The sequence below is a fragment of the Corapipo altera genome, unplaced genomic scaffold (assembly GCF_003945725.1).
Source record: "Corapipo altera isolate COAL_440 unplaced genomic scaffold, ASM394572v1 2b, whole genome shotgun sequence".
Classification (NCBI taxonomy): domain Eukaryota; kingdom Metazoa; phylum Chordata; class Aves; order Passeriformes; family Pipridae; genus Corapipo; species Corapipo altera.
This window is the reverse complement of record NW_020884874.1, coordinates 15,725,250-15,752,598: the sequence shown is the minus strand read 5'-3', so window position 1 is coordinate 15,752,598 and position 27,349 is coordinate 15,725,250. Positions and strand designations below refer to the sequence as shown.

General features: G+C 36.2%; 1 protein-coding gene across 1 annotated transcript in view; it reads right to left on the bottom strand.

Moving 5' to 3' along the window:
* NKAIN2 (sodium/potassium transporting ATPase interacting 2) overlaps positions 1-27,349 on the bottom strand; it is a 301,830-nt gene that overhangs the window by 82,240 nt on the left and 192,241 nt on the right. The window contains exon 3 of the mRNA XM_027632229.1: positions 1,362-1,562. Within this exon, the coding sequence (XP_027488030.1) occupies positions 1,362-1,529 (168 nt within the window). The 5' untranslated portion in view covers positions 1,530-1,562. The remainder of the gene's footprint in view (positions 1-1,361; positions 1,563-27,349) is intronic.

Below are 27,349 nucleotides of genomic sequence, written 5' to 3'. Positions count from 1 at the left end.
TTTAAACACAGAAACACTGAAAACCTTGTTGCATCAGGAACAGAATTGACCTTGAACTATATATTCCTTAAGTTTCTTGTTCATCATTCATTAAATTAAAAAAAAAAAGGCAGAAAAATTGTCCTAGTTATCTCCTTTTGATGACTTGAATGTAGGAAGACTCTACAGAGGAATCTGGACAGTCTGGATCGATGGGCTGAGGACAGTGGCATGAGGTTCAATAAGGCCAAGTGCTGGGTCCTGCACTTGGGTCACAACAACCCCAGACAGTGCTACAAGCAGAGTGGCTGGAGAGTAGCCAGGCAGAAAGGGACCTGGGGGTCCTGGTCAACAGCTGGCTGAACATAAGCCAGCAGTGTGTCCAAGTGGTCAAGAAGGCCAATGGCATCCTGGCTTGTGTCAGGGCAGAATCAAGCTTGCACCAGGGAAGGTTTAGATTGGATTTTAAAAAAAATGTCTTTGCCGAAAGGGTTGTCAAGCATTGGAACAGGCTGCCCAGGTTAATGGTTCAGTGACCTTTCCTGGAGGTATTTAAAAGATGTGTAGATATGGCACTAAGTATAGGGTTTACTGTTGAGCTTGGCAGTGCTGGGTTGAGGGTTGGACTTGATGATCTTAAAGGTCTTTTCAAATCAAAATGATTCCATGAAGCTATAATTCCATGAATTAAACTTCAGTGATAACAAATACTGGGGAATAGACAGATGGAAAAGCTGCTCACTTTTTTTGGATAACTGTGGACCACAGTATATATCGTTCCCTGAAAACAAGTGGCTTTCATCCCTTTGAAATTTTCTGCAGTGTAACAGTGGATTCTTATACTCCTAAGAAAGTTTTAAGATTTCTGGGTTTGATTTTCATTCATATGCAACATTTTTTTTGGAAAACTTTTCCCATTGTACTCCAATGTCTATGGATTAATATGGTTAAAGAGAAATTGATGAGATTTGAGTCCTGCAAACTGATCAGTGAATCTGTTTTTACTGTTGGATTTTCTTTTATATTCAATTTGGCTTTCACAACAATAGCTGTAACTTCTTGTTATGTCACAAGTTATATACAACAGTGTCATTTGAATGTAACCTGCTATCAGCAGCTTGTGGGACACTCAGTGGTCAAAACTGAGGCCAGGAAAGCAGAGTGTATCATGTCAGCAGTTCTTAGAAGAATAATAAATATGTATGTTGGAGGTTTTTACATGCAGGTATCTCAAACTAGATGAAAGAGAACAGAATTTCATAACTAAATTAAGACTTAGAGCAAGGGTTTGTGAATGAACGACACAATCCTCTGCTATTCTGGTAATGACAAGAAGAAATCCAGAAAAGATGGTGGAAGTGAAGTTATCTATAAACACTTACTGCAAGGAAGATCTGAAGAGAACTGTGAGCCACCTCTATGTACTGATATTCAAGAAAACACCCCGAGACAGTGATATAACGATGATCCTCTGGTGCCCAGTCTGGTGCTGGGGTTACTGAGGTCACGGTGCAGCCTGGCCCGTTCTCCATCCACCAAGAACGATGCATTGAGATATTAAAGGTCAGAATGAGGTCTGTTTCCTGTAAAAGAATAAGTGAAGAATTAATGCATGGGGATGGTACTCCAATCTCAAATGCCTCAGCAAGAGATTTCACAGCATGCATAAAGAAGCAAAGAGCAGTGATAAAACTGCACTGTCACATGAAAGTTAGTGGAGCTTGCCTGCTGCAAGCAGAAGTAGCTGTACCTTGGCAGGTAGAAATTCTCTGGAGCAGAAAAATAATCCTGCAAGCCAGGATCTCTTCCTAGACATTATGGTAGGCTATACTATAGCAGTAATTTCTGTTACATCACCCATTTTCTGGTAGATAACATAAGGATTGATGGATATGCACACCTACATAGCAACCCTCCTCTGCTCGGTTCCTAGAAATATGGCCTATGTTTTGTTGGTCTGATGTATACAAGAATCCTAAGGTACCAAAATTTAATAGACTTTGATATGCATGGAACATCTGCAAGGAGTTTTTGTCTAATGGACCTGTGGTAGCTCTACTGAAATATTGGAGAAGATGTGAAAAAGGATTCTGTACATTTTCTTACAGGTAAAACCTCTTTGTAATGCTTCTCTCAGATTTCTAATTTCCTAGGAGCATGTAAAGAAATAGTGAGAGTTGCCTTGTCAAAAGATTGCTTGACTTGTTAAAAAGCAGGGGCGGAGGCATGCAACCTTTAACTCCCATACAGCTAGCGTGATGGAGTAACTAGTCAGCCATGCTTTCCATTAAGATTGCATTTATAAATAGTTCATAAAGGATTAATAAATTATTAATATACATCATAAACAATACTACTAATATTACTTTCATAAATTATACGTGGTGGCACATTACTTGAGGGTGTTACACATAGTTATAACAAAACTAGGGACTCTGTGGATTCTGTAATAGCCTACAGTGTTTACCAACACTTTATGAATAATTTATAACTGTAACCTCATTGTAAAGTGTGACTATCTAGTCTGTGTGCACATGTGCTCAGTCATGCAAAAAAAAATTGCTTTTAAGTAATGTCTTTGCAGAGCCAAACTCTCCCCACACCTAACCTACATTTTTTTTCAGCCTATTGATATCATTAATAATTAAGATTCTCATAAAGATTTTAAAATGTAACTATTTAATTAAGTTTACTGTGCCAAAAGGAATAGAATGCATTTCTGTAGCAGATACACTATATCCACATTTCCCTCTCTTCAAAATAGTCCCACTTATTTTCCATTTTTACACTAACTCATAAAAAGGCAACTCCACCCAGAGAGGTTTTGGAAAATGTCGCATGTCACTTGATCTGTGACTACCCTAGACACTGAAATGGAGCTGAATGTTTTTTTCTCTAAGTTGCAGTTCTTCACCAAAAGTACAGAAATTTTGTACATTAAAAAAAAAATTGATTACTGCCCTGCATAAGCATGTACAGCTAGCAGATGGCAGAAAGGACCTTAAATATGCTCGTGATGAATAATTACCCTCCATTCTCACAACAGTCCAATCCAACAAATAATAAACTCTATGAGAAAATGTAAAACGCTCGTATGAATTTAGTCAGGCAATTAACTTCAAGCATTTGAAGGTAATCAAAGCAACAGTGAATGTATAAACTACACAAATTTTTCCCAAACGTATATATTTATGTATGGCTGTAAGTCTTCATCCCCAACAAACCTCTCCTTTCTCTGGAACCCTAGCTACCAAAGCTGTAGACACTGGAAATGTCTTCCATGTGTTTCTTGGAAATCGATACTTTTACCTTACACCCAAGCCCGAAAATTATTTTTTTTTTCTGGAGTCAGGGCCCCTCAAGTAGAACACTAGTCTTCTTACCTGGAGTAAGAAGTTAAATAATGGGTATCTTCGGAGTAACTTTTCTTAAAGTACCATATTTATTCCTAAATAACTAAAATTGGAATCCATCGTGTTATTGTCAAAAGAACTTTCAGCCATTCCAGTTACCATGGAAAATTCTTAACCTCTAGTCTCTTATCAGAGATGTAGCACAAATGAATAGAACTCATTATCTGTCTCTATTTTATCACTTGCAATACCTTCAGAAGAATCATGATAGACTAAAAATATTTTATGAAGTGCAGAGAAGGGATGAAAAATGTATTCCTTGAAAAAGAATGGGATAAACTGGCTTGCAGGAACTGAGTGTTATGCATCTGCCAGATGAAGAGGTAATGGATCAGGAGGAGCTAAACATAAAAATTCAAAACTGGGCTCTGTGGGTAGAAGATCATTGCTCTAGAGGCAATTATTTTTGCTTACAAAGGGTACAGTAATCCAAAACTTTACAAGTCAAAAGCACATGTAAATTTCCAAGTTACACAGGGAAATATAATCACATATTCAAATAATTACATTTGCAAATAAAACTTCACAAAATCTAGCTTTCTTCCATCCCTGAATTTATCCCCAGGTGATTTTCTGAAATAATTTGTAATATTTACAAAATTCCTTTACTCTCAAATCATCTTTTGACAGTTAAGTCGAATGTTGTGATCAGGACTAAATAATGTTGTTTAGTTCAAAAATAGTCTTTGAATGTTTATTAGTGGAAAAAATTACAGATATTTATCAGATCTATATTCTATTTCTTACTCTGAATAATCATAAAATGCTGTGTAGTTTCCCTTGGTCATAAAATAGACTTAATATCCGGCACAGAAACACTATATTCCTTAACTCTTTATAATAATAATAAAATAAATCCTACTGAATGCCCCAACTTCAAATCTTAAAGAATTTTGAATAATGCAGTTGAGAAGGCTTTCAAGGAACAGTTATCACACATTGAACCAGTTAACAAAAAAAGGTCAACATCAGAAAGCAAAACAATAAGCAGATATGAAATCTAGTTCCGGTAAGATTAGACATCATCCATGGCTCAGGTCCAACTTGGATGGATTAAGAATGATAATGAAATAAGATTTTGACAAGTCAAAGTTAGACAGTTAGTGTAAGTTAGATTCTGTAAATTCCTATCCCCCAAATATGTGGGACGAGAATAAATAGAGAAGGAGCCTATTAACTACAAAATCAGCTGCTGCACAGTTAAATCTTCTCAGGCATAAATTGTTATGCACTTTGAACTTGTCTATAACCTTCAAGCCATGTTTCCCTACATGTAACCATATTAGCAGAGCAGTTCCTGTTACTCAGTATTGAAGGTCACCTGGCTTACGAAAATGTTTCTCTTAGTGAGAAAACTCTTAAAGACTTGAATCCCCTTGTAGAACTGTGGAAGCCAACAAAGGGATGATGTATCTATTATTAACATCTCTTATACTGACAGCATTTAGAGCTATTTTTGGACAAACTCTGCTTGCTATTTACTTTGTTCCCTGTTTGAATACAGTTTTAGTGGACATAGACAAAGTCTACACCAGAGTCTGCAGATTTACTATACTCTCCAGTGTATTTGTCGTCTGTTTTCTTTCCAACATCTGTGGCTCAAACTTTGTTCAGAGTAATGCAGAAAAATGGTCTGATAAGCCTTGAAGCTATGAAGACTAACAAGAATTGTTGATACACATTGGGTAAACCAATATGTTGCTGTTCACAATCTGTATGTCAAGGAAGATTTCATTATCCTAAATTCAACAAACAGCTGCTTCCTTCGTGGGCACAGAAATACATCTGTATGGGCTTTATTGCCAATCACTGTTCTTCTTTTGTAAATTCTGCTGGTATTTGTAAAGCTTGTTAATGAAAATTGGTGCATTAAAGTAGATTTTGCTATTTATCAAAGAGGAAAAAGACAGAGAAAAATATTTAATAGGACATCTTTGCTGACATTCTGAAGATGTGCTGTTATTTGTAGTGGTCAGTACTGCCTGATAAGGCAAAGCCTGGACTTTGGAGGTCTTGGAGACACACATCTCAGAGATTAGGATCTGAGACATCTTCAAATTAAGTCTGTAATTTTATTTCAGTTGAGTTTGTAAAAAAATGTTGAACTCTGATGGTTTTGTGCCTGTGTTTAACACAGTAGATAACAACTTTTGCTGGGGTTAACTGCACAGTTCATAAAATTTTCTGGCTGAGGACAACTGAGGACAGAGCATGGCAGCAAAAAGCTTTGTAAGAGATTCTAGAAAAAGAATACAAGCTTCTCTGTAATAAGAAGCATCAGGAGTACAGCAGTGCTTAAAAGGAAAATACCTCTGTGTGCATTGTATTAGCATTAGTACATATTAGTAAGTATACTATGTCTATGCAGTAATTACACTATATTACTGTTTCAATGAGTTTTGCTGGTTGCACCTTAGAGAAGCTAATTCCAGACAGTGCTGTGAGAAAAAAGAGTTAGCAGTGGTTCAGAGTGATTCTCCTTAAAAGTCCAGGAGATCTCACAGACTCAGGAAGTTAAATTGTACTGACTTCAATGGTTGTGGCTTGCTGTGTCATGGGAAATATTTCTTCCATTTTTCTAATTGGAATTGCTAAAATCTCTGCAAACCTGCCAAGCTTTTATACAACTTTTGTCAAATACAACCATGTAACCACTTGTTTCATTTATCAAACTCAAACTACCAAGAACAGGCTGTTTGGAGACTGAATGATCACATAAGGTTTCAGTGATAAAAGATCTGAGTCTGAAAGCATTTGTAGTTCTGGATGCCGCAGATGCACAGAGGCCTCTACAGGCATTTTTTTCTTCTGTTATCTCACTTATTCCACTAAAACTATCTCCCACCAGGCAGTACCATTTTCTCATACAAGCAGACCTGTTCCTGTCTAAAGAAAAAATCTGTCCTCATTGAAGAGCCAAAACAGAGCTTATCAGCTGTGGGTTTTTTTCCTTTTTTCTTTTCTGTTGCAATTGAACTGATTTTTTAACCTCCCCAATTTTTGTATGTGTGTAATGCTTTCTCTTTCATTTGAATTTTTTTCAGTAACCTAGAATCACATACTTTAATTTCCTCTTGTAAAACAATTTTGTACCTATATAATTTAAAATTGGATACAGAATTTAATTTACATATACCATTAATCAGATAAGATTTAACCAAGTCTGAATCTACCCAACAGATTTACTTCTGAAGTTTGTCAATGAAAATGAGCAAAATTTGTCTCACTGATAGCCTTTTTCAGTATTCTGTTAAAAAAACTCCAAATGTATCTTAGGTGATTTCCAATTTACTAATGCACTTCCAAACAATTCAGTGAATTATAGACACCAGCATGAAGGAGATGATTCAGAAGTCCTGATTTTCTACTCTAAAAAGAAACTAGAGTGTTATGTTAATAAAATACTATAAAATAATTAGAATGAAATTATTAGAGCTGCAATTAATGTTATCTATTTATATCTCCATATTTTTCTAGTAATTATATATGTACACTGACAAACCTAACAATTTTAATCTTCTCTGTTTCTACTCATTAAAAAAGGATACCTGCTAAGCTTCAGAATATTATTTTAAGCAGTTCAGTGGCACCAACATTTTTTATTAACATCTTTCTTAAAATTTTTTTATCTATTAATTTCTTCAACTAAAATATAAAAAGAAAGTAGAAACTTTCAGTTTGTATTGCAAGGTTAACATGATTGTCACCACCCCATGAATATTACTCTCCTGTGAATGTTTGTCATATTTAAACTGAATATTTTTAGACTAAGAATGTTCTGGGCTAAGATCCACTGATTTTTTTCCTTGTGCCGAACAAGAGAATTAAGCCCTTCCTAGTAGCCTAATATCACTTATCATGGGGACTGAGAAGTTCAAGTCACATAGAAATTTTAATTTAGCTATGGTACATATTTAGTGAAGATCCTGAGAACTAGATATTTTGCAGTTTCTTGGAAAATTACTTTCTGGAGGATATAAGCCTGTGCAGTGAAAAAATACACTGAAACAGACAGCTGAGCAGAGGCATTCACATTGCAGAGTAGTAGCTAACTGTGGAATCCTGTTTATTTCTCACTGTGCAGTAATCAAGGATATCATTCTGGAATTGAGAAAATTTGTTTAAGGAAATTGAGTTAAATGTAATACCTTGCTTTGAAAAATTGCCATTCTCTGACAAAGACAGCTTGTCTCCAAGCCATGTTAATGTGGATGTACAGCAGAGAGTTTTCCAGTCTCAGGTGTTCTACATTGCACTAGTCTTAGGGTTACCAGATCTCACAAACCAACAACACCTAGCTTTTTTCACTGCAAGAGAGAAATCTATTCTAAATTTTGGATTAAACCTGAAAGTACAAAAATGCAATTTAAATATTTACTGTTGTAACTAGAAGATGATAATCCTACAGATATCTTAGAGAGTAAAGTTTCTGCTTTGAGGTGGAACTGATTTAGGGCATGGATCCAGAGCTGGAAACAGGGTGGTGACACATGGTTTCTATTACCACACCAAAACTGTGTTCCATGAAAAAAAATCTAGAAAAGTATTTTATGATCAAATTAAATTCAGTGTGGTTATGAATCTGTTTCTGAAGTGAAGGGAATATTCTGACTGGCTTCCAAACCCTGATTATTCATTTTGAGCTGAAAATGCTTGATTAAAGTGGTTTCACAATATACCAGTACCAGATTTTTATGACTGAGGCATAATGCTTTTAAAGATGTTTTAGTTCATTATTCTCTTGGGACTGTTTTTTCCCTTTCTTACCTTTAAACAGTAAAAGAGATGTGTCTCTCATCTTGGCTTACCCAGGCAAATACACAGATCAATAGTGCTTTGAATTTTCAGACACAAATATACATAACTTCTTAATTCTAAATAAAACCCTTCTAAGCGCAAGGACATCTTATATTTGGATAGTATCCAAAAGACTATGCAGAGCTTTTAGTCAGCTGGGAACATCATTGTGTAGGCTGCAACAGAAAGGTCTAGGTCTTGATTAAAATCACAGCTTGAAATTATTATCCTTAAAATTCTTCCCTTTTCTAGAATAAATGGTTTATCAAGTTACCAAATCACCTCAAGAATGCCTTGCTTGACCAACTCTGTCCAAGGAAAACTTTTAGCATGGTCCAGCATTTATTAAGGAAGGATGCAGAATTGTATGGTGTAGAACTTGAACATCAGAAAGTTTATAGAATATGTGCAGAAAGAAATTCCAGTTGATGCAGTTTGTTCAGTGTCCCTTGGTGTTGGTTATTTCTTAGTGCTAGGTGCTGTAAAACGAAATGCACGTGTACAATGATAAACTTATGTTTTCTGTTTTCTATGGTTTTTTGTGTTTATTTTGGTTTTTTTTTAGATCAAAATAATTACCTGCCACCTTCAGCCTATGAAGAAAATAGTAAGAAGACTTGAAAAGAGTTCTCAGACACAAAAATGGTAATGTCATCCCAGAAGCAGTGTTAGGAAACAGGAGATCATTGTAACGCAAAAGGGCTTCCTGAAATACCAGGCTGAGGAGAAATACATGTTGTGTACATTGTGCTCTATAGTCTAAACATTTCTAACCAGTAGTGATTTTATATGCATTAAGATCTCAGAATAATTAAAATGAAGTCTGGATAAGTTTGAAAATTACAAAAAGAAAAATGTGGAGTCATCTTATTCAGTTTGATTCAAATCTATCCCAAGGTGAATATTTTCAACAGGATTTACTTCTGTGGGTGGGTTGCAATAAGATAATGCATCAGTTTATAATGCTAATTCTCACAATCCACTTGCATTCTCAGTACGAAATAAAATATCCAGATTTAAATGTTTTGAATTCCTCTGAAATCAATAGGTCAATGGGTCCTCTGAAAGGACCCAGTTGAAATAGATAAATATTCCTGAGGGACTCCGAAAAGCTTGTTTTTGGACCTAGATAAGACGTTGAGCAGCACACCAGATACAGACTGATTATCAGAAGGAGAGGAGAACTGTGGGCCCTCTCCATGTAGACCTTGAGCCCTGTTTAAGAAATTGTGGGGAATAACGGTACTGCATCAACTACTTCAGACTCTTTCACTATAACTTATTCCACTATTGACCGGGCTGATATACATCATTATCTACAGCTTCAGATCTGAAGCGGTACAACATTTATGTACCTTGAAAATTTGGGCCAATGAAAGAAAAGTCAGATCAGTGAAGACACACAGATACATGCTCAGCACGATGTGCACAAAGCCTGCATGTAGCAGGGTCTACTGCAACACTGCTGAATATTTATGATTGCTGACCATTGGTTTGATGCATTTCACATCTAGATGTGACTTTTACCAAATTTAAGGAATTACACATCTGCAACCCATCAGGTGACACACCACAACCTGTGTCACAGTTTTCGATGCTCATGTGTGGCAAGACCTACTTCTGCCTGACCTATACTTACCCTACAGACTTTAAAAACCACCTTCAGTTCCTGCCTGAAAGATTCTATTTAATTTTTTAAATTAAAAAGACATCTGTCACAGGAACATGTTATATGACTCTGATAAACTTTAGTTCATAAAGTGTTCATTCATGTCCTTGCAGGTGATGATGGTTATTATTAGAATACCAAAGGCTATATCAGATTTGATAAATCAACCTCTTTTCACTTTACATGAAGTAATTAATTTAGCAGTAGGTGAAATTGCTCTCTCTTTTTCTGGTGTGATACCACATCACTCAGCATGGGCCACAGATTAGTTTTATTAAAACTAATTTGATTAACCACTACTGTCATCTAAGTATGGAAATAATAAGATCTGGTTTATCTTGAAAATTGGGTAAATTATGGGATACTTTGTGTGTTGGCAGCTTCCTGTATTTGAGAATTATTTTAATTACTTTTAAGAAACAAAGTACACAGTTTCTCCTGTTCCAGAGCCATAATTCTTTTTTTTCTTTTATATTGTGCCTCAGAAAGAATTTTGAATAATGAGACTACTACTCAGGAAATCCATTTTTAGCTAGTTTTAGTATTCAAAATGAAAAAAACCAAGAATATGAAACACACTGTAAAAAATGTATCTTGAAATTTTCATGGGAAAATGTTACAGTTTTTCCAAACTTGATTTAATAGGGTGCTTAGGTTGCATTTGAAATCTGGGAAAATGTTAGCAGTCCTACTACGCAGAGTAGGTGATATGGGTTAAATCCATGAACCAGAAATGAAAAATAAGTTATTCACAAACTTCTATTCTGACAAGTCTCATGGGAACTGACTAAAAAGAAACTTCATCATCTACATTAATAAACAAACTATAATCTCAAACAAGTTGACATTAGCAAACTTTTCAAGTGGGTGTCCTTTCCTCTTTTAAGCTGTTGCTACGATGTGACAATGCCCACCACTGTAGTAAACTGCAGCTTCCTAAGAACAATTCAAAGCCATTTAAAAAGATTCAGTGCATAACTTTGGGTAAATGCAAATGTATTACATGTATTAAATGTATTACAAAAGAAACTGTAGCCATCAAAACTAGTTAAGGTACTAATCCACAAATTAATAGCCTGTCCCTGTTTTTACATGTTTTCTCTGTGGGATGTAGTGCAGCTAAAGCATAATAGGACTATCTGCATATATAAGAATATGTGTATTCTTACATATAATGCAAGAACAATTAATTTAAGATGCTGAAATCAACTAAATAAAAAGATCTATTATTTTGCTAATCTTATACTTAGCACCAGTTTGTACAACATATATACCGGCATGTATAATATACATAAGTTATAGAAAAAATATGCAGATTCAGTGTGTGGAGTCAAAATTTTGATCTGATGGTTCTCTTAGGTGGTAACAAGTAATTTTCCAGGTATCACACTATTTCTTCGTTCCAGTTTTTGTTTCCCATGATGTAATACTCTTTTCCCTTACATACAAATATTTTCATCTGGTACTTTGTGGAAGATATAGTGGCTAACAGATAAACTATGTTATTTAATGATGAAAAAAATGCTACTTGTTATTGTATTTTCCAGGGCAGTCCTGTAGAAACTTTATTCTATTTTTAAGATAAATTAAAATTTATATAAAGAGAAATAATACAGACTTTATTAGAATTTAATCAGACTGTTTTTTACTTTGGGTATTAAATAAATTTATAAGAGATATTTTATAAAAGACAACATAGAAAATCCTGTTAGTTGAAGAGTAGGATCTGGAAGGTATTCTTAAAAATTAATTCCTAGATCACCTGTATTTTAATGACAGTCCATTGACAGCTCAGGTCAGCTATCAGCTCCACTGTTGTTGAAGACTTATGTTTGGATGCTTTGCTTCATCTCACTCAGACAGTGGTCTCTGGCTCTGTGCTCAGACAGGACCTCGGTAGTCTTTTCAATGAGAATGGAGCTCTCCCTGTGGCTGAGCACTGACTGGCAGGGAAGCAGCTCTGCAGGAAGGGACCTGGGGGTCCTGGTGGGTAACAACCTTCTGGTCTGTGTTAGAGGAAGTGTCACTGGCAGGCCAAGGAACGTGATCCTTTGTTTCTGCTCAGTGCTGGTGAGAGCACACCTGGAGGGCTGTGTCCAGTTCTGGGATTCCCAGTGGGAAAGAAACACACACAGGGTGCAACCAGTCCAGCAAAGGCTTTTAAGCTAATTACAGACTAGAGTGCAGGAGGTTCGAAGTGGAGGAAGTGGGGCCAGTTCAGCATTAATAACAAAAGGCTTTATAGGATGCTACTACTGCCCATAACTACCTAGAGGGAGGGCCTAGGGAAGGTAGAGCCAGGTACCCTTCAGAGGTGCACAGCAGAAGGACAGGAGACAACAAACATGAGTTGGGACATAGAAAACTATGATTATTTTTTAATATTTTTTTAGACCATGCAAACAGCCAAAGACTAGAAGAGTTGCCCAGAGATGAGGTAAAAATTTTATCCTTGGAGACATCAAATCTTGATCAAAAAAGCACCTGAACAATGTCATTTAATTGGCCCTCCTTTGAGAAAAGAGTTGTACAAGTTGACCTTTCAACCTAAATAATGTGATTCAAAGTGTCTTTTCCTGAAGACTTAAAAGGGTTGTTGCAGTTCTTCAAGAAACAAATAAAATCCCAGCCAACTAACCAGCTAACCAACCAACTGAACAAAAACCCCTAACTCCCAATTGCAGAATGGGTTTTCTTCTTGAAGCATGAATATCTGTGGGGTATCCCTCAAAATCCTACTGTAACATACTGGCAGAACGTGGCAGTAGTGAAAGCATGGTATCTGGGAATAAAAAAAAGAAAGCGCTCAAAAATCTAGGAAGTTTATTTCAAAATATTTTCTGTCTTTTGCATTCATTCTTTTTGAATCATCACTATACTTAGGTATTCATATTTTATTTGTAAGCATTTCCTACTGGTTAGCTAAAATTTACTTCAGAAAATCTCTTCAGTATCCAGTCCTGTATCCAAAGACCCTCCAATTTCCAGCCAGGATTAAGAAACACTAGGAGCAATGATCTTTAATGAGCATAGCTTGAAAGGAGTACCTAGAACAGAGCTCTATCTCTGTAGACCAAATCAATGATTGAAAACTTTATTTAAGAAACTGACGGGGAGTAGATTTACCATTCTACTGCAGTGTCTGTGTCAGTTTCTTAAATTGAGTTTTCAGGAGCTGATTTAGCTTGGGGAAATGGAGAAATCTGGTTGAAGTGTCTCTTGGGGCTGCTTATACTAAATTTTTTGTTTGTGTTTAGTGCTAATGCAGAACTAGACGAACTCCACTGTCAAGATGTTAGAAGATCGATGCTTTTATTACTTTGAATTGGAAAACTGGTATACACAACAGGGGGAAGAATGATACAAAAACCTCTTTGGTTTCCTGGTGCTTAAGAATATTGCAAAATGCTGTGAATTCAAAGAAGTGGAGTTCATTTTTTTGGTTAAGGAATACACATAGTATATCTGATTGATTAAATTTAGACTGGGGAAAATATTTTAAAGGAAATGCATATCTGCCCAATGGAAAAATATATAAACTTCAATAAATAATCAATTTTTTCAGTATCTATAGAATCACTTCACTATGAAATGCCAGCAATATATCACATGTGCTGTGTCTTTTTCTTTGGAGTAAAACTCTCATAAAATACTTATAAGAGTTTACACAAAGACACATAATTTTGGATCAACATCACTGATTTTTTTTTTTATTTCCTGAACAAAAGTATTGGAAGAATTAACACTTCCCTGAATTCGCAATCCCATAGTAGTTTTCTACAATGTGCATTAGTGCAATTTTGATTTCACTGGGAGTTGAATTTGCCCAGAGAAGGCAGCAGCAAAGGCCTATATGCTTCCAACCTAAAACAAATGCTTTAATTTAATCTGAAAGATGGATTTATAAAGCATTATTACATTTAAGGCATACATCTCTTAAAAAAAAAAAGGATCTATTATCAAAAATGTATGGTAGAGTTAAGACTGAAAACAAATATTGCATGGTTAAGTCCTCAAAGGTTAGGAAATGACAAGCTCCTTGGTTCTGCCCTAGTGCAGAACTACAGCACTACAATACAGTATTAATTACACACTTTTTTATCACCTGGGTTGAGTGCACAGCATCCTGAAAAACTTCCTCATTAAGCTGCCCCCATGTATTTTTCAGTCTTTTAACCTGTAGAGACTTACAGCTTAATCCAAGATAATTTAAGAATCTCTTTTTTTTTTTTTGACAAAAAATTGACTACTGACACTAGTTCCATTAAATTAATGGGACTCTCACAGCATGTGAGATGAGACGTTACACTGAGACAAGACATTCAGATAAACACTTTACAAGACATTAATATATCTTATATATATATGAACCTATTAATATATCTTTCCTTCTTGATGGTGATATTGGTATTTTTTTCATTCTGGGTATATCAGTTTTCCTTCTGATTTTGGCAAATATACTGTGATTCCCTAGCACACTGCAGAGAATGTCATAAGTTTAATGTTGTTGAAACCATTTTTGTTCTGACCTACCCATAAGATATTCTGCAAAAAGGAAAACCATATCCAGAGAGAAATTTCAGTAGTTCATGGTCATATTGGAAAGAAATATGAAGTGATGTTATGCTGTAGTTTGTTCTGGGTCCAATACTAATATATTTTAATTAATTACATGGGTGACTGAAAAGTGAAAAGGTTAGTTAATATATAATATTGAGAGATTGCAAGTACATTTGAGGAAAGGAGTAGCATTCAAAATCATCTTGATAAGCCTGACATTTGTCCATGAAAGTGCTATTAAGCAAGGATGAGTTGGAAAGCACAACATTTGTGTCAAAATAACTAAAACACAAACACAGTAAGGGCATACAAACACTGCACAAACCTGGACATTGCTCTCTTACAAGAAATTGGAAACTTATCACAGTTCACAAATTCTCTCTATTATTGGCAAGGCTTCAACTCAAAAGACTACAAGAAAACTTGCGGACTGACTGGAGAGGAGCCAGAGGGGAGCAGTTAGAATGAGCAGATGTCTGAAAACAAGACCTGTGAAGAAAGATAGAAGGAATTGGGGTTTCCTAGCTCAGAAGACTGAGAGCATAACTGGCTGCTGAAAAGAATTGAGGAACCTGTTTCCCTGCTTATAATGGAGATACATCCATCATTAGCCCAGGAACTAGACTACATTGCAAAGACATTGCAAAGAAGATACAAATTAGATCTCGGGTGAAAAAACTTTTGAAGCCAAGGGAGAGGAAAACACTGGAAAGAGCTGACTAGAGACTCTGTATGATCTATTGTTGCTGGCATTTAAGAACAAAATAGACAAAGTTCTATCAGCTTTCTTTTTTCATGTATTTAGGCTGGAGATGTGGACTAATTGACCTACTGAGTTCTTCAGCAATATGAATTTATGATTCTAATAACTGAAAACATGGTTCTGGGAATACATAATATTTATAAATATGCAACACCTATCACCAGTCATTCCGTTGAGATTTGATACATTTAATATAATAATTGGAAGTACCTAACACGTAAAGCATAAACATAACTAAATTTAAATATAAGGCTTTTCCCTGGAGTTTTCTAAGATATGAGCAGTTTCAATGCAAGAAAAGGGAACTTTGTTTATAGAAGGAATTTTAAGTGAATGGCTCTCTATAAAAGTTTTCTTCTTTCTTAGGTTCACAAATTTTGATAGGATAATTCCTACAGTATTGTACAGTCCGTGCTGTGGAACTCTAGAAACAGTGTATGGCATGTAAGGGCTGGAATGCACTTCCCAAGCTTTGGCTGTCTACTTCTGTGCTAGTTGCCTATATAGTCATTGGAGCTGAAAGGCCTTTTTGAGGGTATGAGTCATCTCGTTGGGTGTGGAAGTCTTCTTCAGTATGAGAGGAATCACACCTTGGAGTCCTTTGGCTTTAGAGCAGCTCTAGATGCTAATCCAAAGGTACATATCTGCATTCAATTCAACTCCATATACTTAAGAAATAAAATCAGAAGCATAGATACCCTGTAATACATAGAAATCAGATTGAAAAAATAATTATATATATGTGTAAAACCTGTCAGCCAACTGCATGTTTTCTGTAGATAGATGTGCTAGGAAGGCACTTCAAATAGAAATACCTGGTATTAGAGCAAATATTTGATAAGTTGGAAATTCCCTCATGCATAAAAAATTGTTTTAGTTAAATATATAATGTGGTATTTCCTTTGGAAAAATACTGAAGTTCTACTGGAAAATTGATTATTCACTTTGACACACATGCATGATTCCAAAACTTCTGGAGCATTTTGGAAACTTGGCATTAACCAGCTGTGAACTCATGCAGCATTAGAAATTTGAGGACTAAGAGACAAGGTTCCTGGGGGTCTGCGATGCTGGAAAACTGATTTCCGAGTTAATCAACTAAGTAGTTGATTCGTGGGTGCCTCCGACCTCCAGGAACTGTGGCAATGCTGTAGTCTGTTTCCAGCCTTCTGCCATCATTTTACCATGGATGTACTGCTCTGGATTAAAACTCCAAAACTTCCCCATTGGAACACCAGGTTCTCTGATAAACCTCTCCAAAACTGGAAAGAAGACAAGAGAGATAATGTACACATAGTAATATCAAAACTTTCTGCAGAATTCATGTTTGGCACCATAGAGTTGATTTAAATAGCAAAAAAAAATTAAAATTGCAGGCACTTTTACCTAATTCTGTAAAGAGGAATTGGTTTTCAAACTGAAACTACAGACTCAGTAGAAAGAGATAACATGGAAATTTAATACACCTGTTCTTTTGTTGTTGTTTGGGGGGGGGTGGTTTGTTTGTTTGTTGGTTTTGTTTGTGGGTTTTGTTTGCTTCTTGTTTTGTTGGGGTTTTTTTTGACAGCATTAACTTGAACAGAAATGGTAAATTGCCACAAAGAAAGAGAACTCATGTTCAGTTATCAAAAGTTTCAGATGCAGAAAAAAAAATGTGTACGATATTAATAGTAGCAGAAAAATAATACTATAAACAAGTATTTAAGCATTCAGAGAGATGAAAAAGACAAATTGCATTTGGGAAACAGTGAGACTTTGAAAAATAAAGTACATTAAGGTTGTTAAGATGTTTTTATTAAATGGACAGAATAGGGATAAAAAAGGTTCCAGATTTTCTTTTCCCCACCTATACCTGAAGCCAGTGGAACTTCCTGAAACAGTTTCTCTTAATGTTCACTCTAATCTTAAACTGATTTACTAGAATACAGCAACACAAATGAAAAATTTTGAAATCAGAAATAGCCTGTAGTAGCATGAAGCATATTTGGGTTCATGTACTATTCAGAAGATTAAAATATAACTTGATTTTGAATCTTTAAATTTAAATCTGCTTACAAACAAAATGGTCCTTGATATTTTCTGGATTTTGTGAAGGTGAGCTCACCTGTAATTAATTTAGTCTGTGGTTAGTGAGACAGGTAACCACGTGCATAAGTTCAGCTTTCTTTCTATGAACCTATTTTCCTTGTTTCAAATTTCGGGTGATGGTTTTCATATATGTTAAGTCCTGATATCATACTTACTATTATTCCACTTCTTACTTTCCATCATACCTGTTGTCACCTTTATTCTGAATAATTCCAGTCTCTGCTTAAGGTCCTTTGCTACTAGTTGTAACTAGAAGCCAATATTCATGTAACATACCTGTGGTTGTAATAAACCCAGTGGTTCTTGATTGCTGCACAGAGTTCATATGTTTTTAAAATATTGGCTATTTCTAGGTTCAAGTAGATATTAATCATTGGACTAACATACAATATGTTCCTCTGATAACAAGCAGATTAAAGTTCATGATTCCTGTTCTATGTGCAAGGGTCCTGTTCTGTTCAGTGGTGAAACCCTTTAAATCAGTTATTAGTGGCAGTGTTTGCTCAGTAGTTGTGAACACTTCACTGGATCTCTGGATACAATTCTGTGAAATGGAGTGTCTAGTATTACCACTGAATGATGAATTGAACAATCATACTTTATATTTTCTAGTAAAATTCAGTCCTTACTTTCTTAGAGGTATATTACTCCTCTGATTAATACAGAGCAATGCATATTCATTTGTCTTAAATAAAAACTGAACAATATTTTCTTTTATCACGAGCATATCTGAAACATATTCATTCATTGTATGAAGATTTTATAAAAAATGCACAGAAAAAGATGAACAGTCAGGAATCTGTAAAAAGTGTTACTGTATTATTGTTGGCAAACGATAGTCGAAGTTATCTTTAATTATCTGATGTTGGAGTTAGAAATCTATTTTGAATTAATCTATCAAGATAATGAACTGGTTTCCTTGGTTTAGTATGCATGAAGAGTACAAAGCTTATTGAAAATACTTATTAGCAAACTCCCCGATGTTAATGTGTCGCTCAAATCATCACAAGTGGATCACTAAAAATAAAACTATAATTTTATGGGAAATCTCTTTATAATAGGGTTTCAGATTTCGTTAATTCACTTTAGTAACATTTTAGTATACGAATACACATTGGCTGGCAAACTACAGGTCCAGTACAATAACTCTGCAATCTGACACATCACAAAATCACAGAATATTCTAAGTTGGGAGGGACTCACAAGGATCACCGAGTCCAGCTCTTAAGTTAATGGCCTGTAAGGGGATCAAACCCACAATCTTGGTATTATTAGCACCACGATCTAACCAACTGAGCTGTCACAACTCAAAGAAGAGAAAGGTTACAGATTATACTGATGTGTATGTTGTATATGCAATGTATACATTGAAAACAAAGAGTAGAAGGACCAATCACCTTATAAAAATACTAAAGACAAAACCAAAATAACATTAGTATACAAAGTATATAAAGTTTGCTTTGACACGTCTGATAAATTCAGAGCAGAATCTTTACCATTCAACCCTCCTTTCAACACCGTTAGCACCATACTGCATAAGCAATATTTTAGATATTGTAAATTCCTCTGTAATCAGGAAACTGTATATTAAAAAATAAGCAAATTCTAATTCTATTTTAACTGATCCAGACCCCAAACGTTCTTAGTTAGCCATACTGCAATTTGTCTAATGAATATTTAGTTTAATAATCTCTACTGGAATCCCATCTATCTTCTAGTCATTATGATAATTATGTTACAAACTGACGTGTGAGTTATTCCAGCATGGACTTTGTGTAAAAGCTCATAATAACTGAACCACCCGAAGTGGAAAATTTTTCCTTGCGACATTGAAATTCAGTGTGAATTTGCAGCTCAGATGTATATGCTTTGGTTAGCTTTAATATAGTTAATGATTAACAATATTAATAAAGAAGATGCACAAAATAATTCAGTCACTTTCTTAGAGGATCTGGATGGGCTTTGGGCAGTAAGATCCACATTGCATTGACTATATGGCTACCAGGATTGAACCTAAAAAAAAAAAATAAAGCTGTCATGTTTCTGACTATATAAAATGATATAAAATGCCGTCTCACATGTTCCTTGCAATTAAAAAGATATTTTAAGCCCATATTTTATTTTATATTTCCTTTGCTTCGGTATGTAGTATAATACTACCCTTTTCCTGGTAGAAAGGTTGGCTGAAACAACTTTACATATTTAATCCAATATGCTTGGCATGGAGGAAAAAAAAAGGCCTCATGTTTTGCCCTTTCTCTTTCATTGTTCTTCTTTTTTCAGAGCCATTCATTGATGCAGAAGTAGCAGATTTTGAATAGTATAAAATAGCTACATTACAAGACACTCAGAGAACAAAGAGGGGAAAAAAAAGAAACAGGTGAACATTAAGTTAACATGCTGGATCATAGATATACACAGGTGTGAGAGATGCCTTTGCAGAAAATAGTGAGATGTCAACATTATGTGAGAACCAGATTATAATGCTTATGTACAACAAGGTATGAATTGCAGTTGTGTAAGAAACCTAACTTTAGAGTTTCCAAGTATGCAGCACCTCAACTTCCAAGTATTTTTGCAATGGATACAGGTTGTGAATAATCTTAGGTGTTTACCATGTAAACCTCTGTAAACATTTGCTAGACTTTCTTTGTTGTTTACAACAACTACAGGGATAAAAGTGATGGTACAGATATTATTGCAGAAAAGTCCTTGCCCAGGCCAACCTTTTTTTTTTTTTTTTCCCATTTGTTTAAAAGTATGGATTCCAAACTTGCCTCCTCTGGTCCTTCAAGATCATAAAATGCATTGCTATTGTTGGTATTATTTTTAAACATTTTTTGATCCCTCTGGGAGATTGTTTCTAGTGCCCCTTTATGGGATTTAAACTAGAGTTTTCTGGCTTTGAGAAGCTCTGTACACTTATTTTTACCCTCTAGAAAATCCTCCAAGATTTTGAGGCAGTTTTTTCATTAACCACTAATAAATTTAACTTGAACATACACATGCTAAAAGGATTAGTTTGCAGTGTCTTGACCTAGCATACTTTGTCAGCTAAACCCCTAAACTTTATTTGTAAAGGCCATTAATGCCACATCAATATTCAGTTCAGAATTTCATTTAATAGTTCTTTCTTTGGGCACAATTCTATGAAACATGCAAAATCAATCTGAGATAATGTAACTCATAACAGTGGGAGAGAAGAATATTCCCTTATTATTGAGCAGTATCCAGAAAACCAGGAGGTAACTAGTAAATGAGACAAAATGAATTCTTTTATTTCTGCCCATCCTTTTGTATTTCACAAAGTGTGCACATTCTAGACAGGATGATACAGTGTAAGAGCTGGCATGGGTTACTATGGCTTCTTTATGCTCTCAGTCAGTACATTTGATCATTTTTTTTTCTTGATGTCATTGTGCTTCTTGAAGTTCTAATGCATTTTGTCCTTATGCTTTTCAGGGTTGCCTTTCAAGACGGAAGCTTAATAAAGAATTTTATTTTTACTTGCCTTAAAACTTTGAGGATTTTTTTTTTTCAGGGGAGCAGGAAGGGGGTGTTGTTTTTGAAGTTATGGTTTGTTGGATTTTGGTTTTTATTTTTTCCTGACAAATGAAAATTAAAAATATTTGTCTTCATGCACCTGAAAAACCTTAAAAAATATCTTAGAATTCAATCAATTTAATTCAACCAGTTATAACAAGTCTAATAAGAAAATAAACTGCAACTAAGGTAGGCATCAGAAACACCTTTTTCCTACTAGCTGAAGACCTCCTCACTTCGACAGTGTATTATAAGTTACCAACTTCTTGGGTGTGTCATCTAGTCAAAACCTATTCTGACACTATCAGACAGTTTAACAAAGACCAACTAATTACATTATTTAAACTTATCTGCCTCTTTTAAACAAAAAGATGTGAAGTACTTCACGACGATATAATAAACCTTGAAAGATGTTTGGATGATTGGCAGCTGAGACCCATGTGGTATAATCATGTCTGAAAAAGGACGGTTAAACAAAGCCAGTCAGTATCATGCAGCCTCTTTAAATTTGTAAAGGAAATAGGCAAGTCTAGAGTGCTCTGGTCACTTACCAGTCAACTACCAGCTTCTATCATCCAATGGTGGCAGTCAATTTCCTGGAGGGTTGGCTTGGTCACCGAGAGCATATTCAGCACATTCATATACAGATCATTACACGTATGTTTTTTGTGGCTTCCTTCAGTCTATTCCTAATCCCAGTTCTTGCCTTTTCCCTATGCTACCTCAATCACGACTACACGCCTTCCCCTAGATATATCTTGAAACACAGCTCTTCATAGGTCTGGTGTCCTGTTCTGTAACCTGGATGCCAGACTAGTATTTATACTTTTAGGCCTGCTCTGCACTTTTGCTTATCACCCTTGGGCAGTGCATTGAATTCCCTCCATTGGCTGGAGCTGTCTCTGCCTAGTCACTTCACTGGTGTGCTTACTGGTCCTCACTACCAAGCTGGGACCATCTGATGTCTGCACATATGACTAGACACTGTAAAAAAGTGAAGGAACTCACCCATACATATTTTCTACTAGAGTAACTAGTGAACTCCTCAAAATTGACAATTCATGTGATAGTTATTCAGCTATGATTTCCTATTAAATTATGCGTTTTTCTGATTAAAAAGTACTAATATTTCCTGTTTGTTTCCTGGGATTTATAGGTAATTTCACATTTGTGGTAACATCTAAATATTCTTTCAATCTTCCCTGAGATTCTATGGGATGTTTAATTAAATGATCAAGTGAACTTTTATTAGAGCATCTCAGAGAGTCTTTAGAGTATTTACATAAAAAATGAGACTTTTGTCAGCGGGTCACACTGGTGTTTTTGGGAAATTGCCCCATTTTTTTACAGACCTTCATCTGGTTATTCCTATGATAGATAACTAAGATAAATTTAAATGTTCTGCTTTAAGAAACGGCATCAGGTTTTGTTTTGTACAACATATTTATCTCATGTTGGGGATCAATCACATTTGGTAATAATTCACCAAATAATTTCCTTTTCAATATTTTTAAAGCTACCCTATCTGAAAATATGGTTTCTAGATGTCCTGTTGTATTGCTTCCACTCTCCATTGTATTCACAGGAAGAAACATTTTTTCTGTTGTTTGTTTGTACTTATTTAATGATGATGCAACAATATGAAAAAACTTCTAAAAGAGAAACCAGATTGTGAATTGAATGCCTCCTCCATTTTCCTAATTTTTGGTGAGAAGTCAGAAGACTGGTGACTGTAAAAAGCAAGCAACTTGAATTTCCTGTGGCCTGATTCTATATGCAAACTATGTAGTATTTTCATCTCTTTATTGACATTGCAGCTCTCTGATGTGTCTAGCATTTGAGACAGCAGAGAAATATTGGTATTTTCACATTTTACAGAATCACAAAATCACAGAATATGCTGAGCTGGGAGGGACCCCCAATGATCATCGAGTCCAACCCTTAGCCCTGCATAGGACCATTCCCAAGAGTTACACCATGTGCCTGAGAGTATCATCCAACAATTCTTGAACTCTGTCAGTCTTGGTACTGTGACCACTTCCCTGGGGAGTCTGTTCCAGTGCCCAACAACCCTCTCAATGAAGAAAAATGCATGTGATTCTGCAACTTCACCTATGTTAGGTAGTGTTGTTTTGTCTGAATAAATTAAGATGTACTTATGTTCACAGTCTCCTCTCTCTGTTGAATGATATTCTTTTCACAGTTTTCTTTGTGGGGAAGTGAGAATTGTGCAGGATTTCCATGGCATACAAAAGTCAATGTCCATTTTGATGGGCATTTAAATCCTTTTAAATACCTGTATCTAAGAAACTTTCACTGATTAAGTTTGTGACAAAGCATGAATCTGAATGAGCCTCCCAGATCCCAACCTGCTGATTTAAATATTTGATGAGTTTTACTCTCAAACTGGACTTCCTGGGAACAATCTCAGATTCTATAAATATATATGTTATCCTTTATTACTACCTTTAGATTTAAATAGGTCATCAAACCTATGCAGAAAATTGCACTCCTTGTTTATTGAAAAAGAATTAGTCTTTTCATTTTAAGGGAATAATAACTGAGATAATTCTAGATTTGCAGGTCATATCTTTTTGACTTTTTTTCCTTCTGTCAATACAACCATTGGAATGACATGGCCTTTGACAATCTACCTGCTTACTTATAAAATGTAAAAGCACATATTTCTAAAATAAAATCATATTATGCCCAGAGATGCCAGATACAATTACTAGTGACTTCTACTGAGATCTGAACACATGTAGCGAAAGGAAATATTTGATTTTAAGAAACACAGATTAAGGATATATTACAGAGCTGGTACTACCTGTATATTGTAACCTAGCTATGACTGACACTGATGAAATGGCCGGAGGCTTGTATTTCATTGATACTTTCAAGAAGGAGCTTCTGCTAGATAGTGTAGAAGTTAAATAAAAAAACTCATTTATAAATATAAGGAAAAATAATTTTCAAAGTCTTAGATCTGATAATTTAATAGACACAAATGTATTTAGAAGTCATTCAGGTGCATTTTAATGAATAGAAGCTTACATAAGTCTTCACTGTTGCTTATTTCTTCTATATTCACATGGGTTCTGCATTGTCCTAGTTTTGCTCTCACCATCACAGTTGACAGATCCTGTTTAGTTCCTAATTATTGTTTGTAATTCTATTTAGACAGTTTAATTATTTTGTTAATTGATTTAATAGCATTTTACTCCTTATATTTTCAAAGCACTTTGGAATTAATGAATAGCATGAGGTATACAGTGGCAGTAGTAAAATCATGAAACATGGAGAAATTGAGACAGGAAAGTGACTTGATTTTGCCAAATTAGGACTGGAATGTTATTTTTTCAAACTTTGTTTTTGAGCCATGCAATGGGTTGATCTTGGCTGGACACCAAGTGCCCACAAAGCTGCTCTATCTCTCCCCTTCCCAGACAGAAAAGGGGAGAGAGAACAAGATGAAAAATGACTTGTGTGTTGGGATAAGGAAGTTTACTAAAGCAACAAAAAGGAAAGCTTGTGTGCACAAACCGAAGCAAAAAATAACAAGGTTTATTGTCTGCTTCCCATCAGCAGTGATGTTCATCATGTCCCGGGAATCAGGGCTTCAGTGAGGCGTAATGGTTTCTCAGCATGGAAACCAAGCATACCCTCTTCCTACTCCTTTCCTTAGCTTTTATATCTGAGCTGATGTCATATGGTATAGAATATCCCTTTGGTCAGTTTGGGTCAGCTGGCCTACCTGTGTCCCCTCCCAGGATCTTGACCTTGACTAGGGAAGGAATGTTACAGTGCTGATGCTGTGCTCAGCAGTAGCCAAAACGCTGGTGTGTTATCAACACCCTTCTAGCTCCAAATGCAAAGCACAGCACTGTGAGGGCTGCTATAGGTAAATGAACTCAATCTCAGCCAGACCCAATACATACCACTACACCAAATTTTCTCATTCCCTTACTTTGCTTGATGAAGATGCAAGATTGGAATTTACTTTAGTTAACAGTAGTCTAGAAGTTCTTTTCAGAAGTCAAAGATAAGAAAATTTATCTATTTCATATATTAACAATATCTGCAAATGAAAAAGGAGCAGACCCAAAATGCATTTTAAGCAATTAGAAGCCTTTTTTTCACGAGTCTGATTGGATTGGGAGTTAAAGCCTTAATGCAATTTCGATCACCTTTTATGGTGCTGTAAGTGAAGTGCTTTTAGAAAAATACATTCTGCACAGGATGTTCTGACTTATTTTTAAATCCTTACCTCTGGGGATGTCAATGAATACATAACTATTTAATATTGAACATTTCGAGATTATTGTCACTAATGAGTAGATAGTCATAAAAGTAACTAAATTGTTCTTTCTGCTAATGACAGAGGAATTAACTTTGTTCCAAAGGGGAATATACTGTTTGAATTTATTCCACTATTTTTTAACAAAATATTTTTCAACAAAATATTTTTCTAGAGAAGAGCACTTCTGGAGAAAACCCCACAAAAACTCACACACAGCCTAATGTAGTATTTTTTACATGTTTTTGAGTTATCTCATTCAGAACCATGTTAGACAATAAAATTACATTTTAAGCTGTCAAATTATTTGAAAAATATGTTATCATTGCAAGTAAACATAATTTTTGTTACCTCATCCGTAAAATTTGCAGAAGGATGTTTCTTCAGTAGAACTTCATACGTAGTTCAGAAAAGGAAAAGTTTGTTAGATCAAGACTATGATTGGAAGTTGGCAAATGTCACGCCCATCCACAAAAAGCACCAGAAGGAGGACCTGGGAAACTATAGGCCCATCAGCCTGACCTCAGAGCCTGGCAAGGTTATGGAGCAGATCATCCTAAGGGCAATCACAACAGCTACAGGATGGACAAGGGATCAGACCCAGCCAGCACAGGTTTAGGAAGGGCAGGTCCTGCCTGACCAACCTGATCTCCTTTTATGATCAGGTGACCCGCCTGGTGGATGAGGGGAAGGCTGTGGATGTGGTCTACCTGGACTGCAGCAAAGCCTTTGACACCGTCTCCCACAGCATACTCCTGAGATAGCCGGCAGCCCAAGGCTTGGACAGGGGGTTAAGAACTAGCTGAAGAGCCAGGCCCAGAGAGTGGTGGTGAACGGTGCTGCATTTACTTGGCAGCCAGTCACTAGTGGTGTCCCCCAGGGATCAGTGTTGGGCCCAGTTCTGTTTAATATCTTTATTGATGATTTAGATGAGGGGATTGAGTCCACCATCAGCAAATTTGCAGATGACACTAGTTGGGGGTGAGTGTTGATCAGCTAGAAAGCAGCAGGGCTCTGCAGAGGGTCCTGGACAGGCTGGAGAGTTGGGTTGATTCCAACGGGAGGAGGTTGAACAAGGTCAAGTGCCGGGTCCTGCACTTTGGCCACAACAACCCCCTGAAGCGCTACAGGCTGGGCACAGAGTGGCTGGAGAGCAGCCAGGCAGAGAGGGACCTGGGAGGCTGCATTGACAGCAAGCTGAACATGAGCCAGCAGTGTGCCCAGGTGGCCAAGAAGGCCAGTGACATCCTAGCCTGTATCAGGAACAGTGTGGCCAGCAGGACCTGTGAAGCGATTCTTCTCCTGTACTCAGCGCTGGTGAGACCACACCTGGAGTACTGGGTCCAGTTCTGGGCCCCTCAGTTCAGGAAGGATATGGAGGTGCTGGAGCAGGTCCAGAGAAGAGCCAAGTGGGGGTTGGTCTCTTCTCCCAGGCAACCAGCAGTAGGACAAGAGGGCACAATCTTAAGCTGTGTGAGGGGAAGTTTAGGTTGGATATTAGGAAAAAATTTTTTGCAGATAGAGTAATTAGACACTGGAATGGGCTGCCCAGGGAGGTGGTGGATTCACCCTCCCTGGAGGTTTTTAAAATGAGACTGGATGTGGCACTTAGTGCCATGGTCTAGTAACCACGGTGGTGTTGGATCAAGGGTTGGACTTGATGATCTCAGAGGTCCCTTCCAACCCAGCTGATTCTATGATTCTATACTCCGTGTTGCTTATAAAATAACAGATACCTCAATTTATTGTATTATCAATCTGTGGCTGCAAATGTCAGGTTTCAGTCCACAGGGTTCTAGCCCCCAAATTCATCTTCCTCCAAGTAAACCACAACGCTGAATACTGCAAAGGGATAATTACTCAGCACTTATAAAAACTTCCTCCTCTGGTGATAGCATCACCACCATGAGCAATTCCTACTCCTTGTTCCTGGTGAGCAGTTTTGCTCCTCTGATAGAACTGAATACCAAATGAATTGTGTTTCTTCCTGGTTCTAACTAAGTGTATGAAAACGCTCTCTATGTAGGAAATGAGAATAATAATCAATGTTTTACCATTCCAGATCAAATAGCTATATTTACAAGGCTAATTTTAACAACCCTTTCAAGGTGTGAACTATTGAAGTAGCCTCCATGTAGCACAGAGTTTACTCAAATACACACCACCACAGCAGCCAAAAAATTATTTAGATAACACCAGTGGAAACTTCACACGAAGGGTTAAAAAGGACTTCTGGTTTT